Source organism: Monopterus albus, unplaced genomic scaffold (genome assembly GCF_001952655.1).
Source record: "Monopterus albus unplaced genomic scaffold, M_albus_1.0 scaffold410.1, whole genome shotgun sequence".
Lineage (NCBI taxonomy): Eukaryota > Metazoa > Chordata > Actinopteri > Synbranchiformes > Synbranchidae > Monopterus > Monopterus albus.
The window spans coordinates 769-3042 of NW_018128290.1; the positions used below are offsets into that span (position 1 = coordinate 769).

Consider the following 2274-nt stretch of genomic DNA (forward strand, 5'->3'; position numbering starts at 1 on the left):
TGGAGCAGGACGAGACCATGGTCTCATATGATGTCACATCCTTGTTCACTTGCATCCCCACCACAGAGGCTGTCAGGGCGGTGAAGAGGAGACTGCTGAAGGATGACACGTTAAACAACAGGACTAGCCTCACCCCAGACCATGTATGCACTCTGCTGGAACTCTGTTTAAACACTACCTACTTCCAGTTTAGGGGGCAACACGGCTGTGCTATGGGCTCCCCTGTGTCTCCTATAGTTGCTAACCTGTACATGGAAGAAATTGAGGAGAAAGCCCTGGCTTCCTTCACTGGCACCGCTCCCAGCCACTGGTTCCGCTACTTGGATGACACATGGGTTAAAATCAGGACCCAGGAGGTAGAGGCTTTCACAAAACATATCAACTCTGTGGATGACAACATCAAATTCACTCATGAGGGTGCCAGAGATGACTGTCTGGCCTTTTTGGATTGTGCAGTCCACTTGGGAGGGGACAGAAGCCTGAAGGTAGACGTATATCAGAAACCTGAGAAGATCAGGTCCTGAGGGGGTACACAGGAGGTTGAGGGCCAGGTACTGCATGAGGTGCGGGTAGGGCAATGTCAGAACAGCAAGGAGGAATGCAGAGGCTTCACTGGCCACATGCTCTGCAGAATGTTCATGCTGCTTGGCATCATGGGCATGGCAATCAGGAGAAGTATCAGGACCACATTACAGGACCACACATGGCTCTGGACCAGCAAGAGATCTGTGAGGTTTGATCAGCCCCTGCCTGGTCACTTGGGTGAGGATGTCATACTCGTACATTGAAAGACCTGAAACATGACTCCAAGCCACAGTCATTTATCGTGGGTCCCAGTTTACTGCAGGGAGAATCTCAAAACCTAGCTCATAGCCATATGTCTGCAAAGCTAATGACATTTCCATCAGCCTCAGCTGGGGTGTAGTCTAAGCACTGCTGAGCCTAAGTGCAGCCTCACAGAGCATTTGGCTGCAGACTCTAGGGTCTTTTTCTTACCTGCAGTTAATTTGATCCAGACCAAGGAAAAACTCCAGTTGTTGCCTTTTAATTTTGGTCTGTGCCAAGCTACAGTAAATCACAACCATGCATCAGTGTCATCTACATACAGAGACAGGTAAACTAGATTTCTTACCATCAACAGTGGCTTTGAACAAAGCAAAATTCAACAACACAGCTACAATCAGCATTTTTAAAATGTAACCATGGTGAAAGAGCCACTCAAGGGAAACTGTCTTTCTGTGTAGGTCTCCCTGGGCATCGGGGCCCTCCTGGTCCTGTGGGTCCTGGTTATAAAGGAGATAAGGGACACAAAGGAGCAACAGGTGACCCAGGAACACCTGGCTGCCCTGGGGTCCCTGGCCAGCAAGGCCAGCCAGTCAGTACACCCCATAGTTATAACATATACTCAAATCCAACTTATGCACTTAGTGTCCAGTTTATCTTGACTTGAAGTATCTAGTAAACTGTGAACAGAAAGTACAATTTAGAGCTGTTGGATTAAATCACCAGTCTTATTGTAAGTATTTAAAACAGTTGTTGTTGGTGGCAGGGCAGAGACGGCCCACTGGGCCCACCAGGACAGAAGGGCCAGACTGGAGAAACTGGTGTCCCAGGACCTCCCGGTAAGAACTGCAGTCAGGTCAGGTAACCAGTAAAACTCCAGACTAACAGTCATATCTGCCAAGCACATGCACATTCATCAGGTATCTGTCTCTGTGTACTTTGTGCTCTTTGTGTGTGTTTCAGGTTTGAAGGGTGTGGTAGCGGGAAACGTGCAGGACCCAATAAAGATGCCTGGAGACCGGAGAGTAGCTTCGAAGAATTCTTTATTTCATGCAGCATGGAGAGAAGTCGGACCCAACTTAGCAGTCGCGTAGAGTTCTCTATCTGACTGGTAAAGGGGCAGGCCTTTTATACCAAAAGTGATACAATACACATCTATAAAACTCATACCATTGTCTCATATCTAACAACCCACATACCGTCTCCAGCTGTCTTTGGTGCCTGCACCTCTCCGCGACCAGACAGCCAATTCACATTTTAACAAAGACAAGTCGGCTTGTTTTGCATTCACACACAGACCCACTTAACATATTACAAGTTCTGCTTTGTCTTGGGATGTCCTGCAGAGACCGGGGGCACGACATCCTGAGATGACCACTTGGCCAGTTTAACATACAAATTAACATCACACATACACACAGACACCCAAAGTAGATCACATTCCAGCAGAGAGGTGTGATCTCCTGCTCACCAGGTGACCAGACATCCACA

The 2274-nt window shown here is 48.0% G+C and overlaps 1 protein-coding gene across 1 annotated transcript in view; it reads left to right on the plus strand.

The window, feature by feature from the left end:
* Positions 1–577: 577 nt before the first annotated feature.
* LOC109951802 (collagen alpha-1(IV) chain-like) overlaps positions 578–2274 on the plus strand; it is a 21881-nt gene continuing 20184 nt past the window's right edge. Inside the window, 4 exon segments of the mRNA XM_020586494.1 lie at positions 578–733; positions 1245–1379; positions 1550–1644; positions 1747–1808. Coding sequence (XP_020442150.1) covers positions 578–733; positions 1245–1379; positions 1550–1644; positions 1747–1808 — 448 coding nt within the window.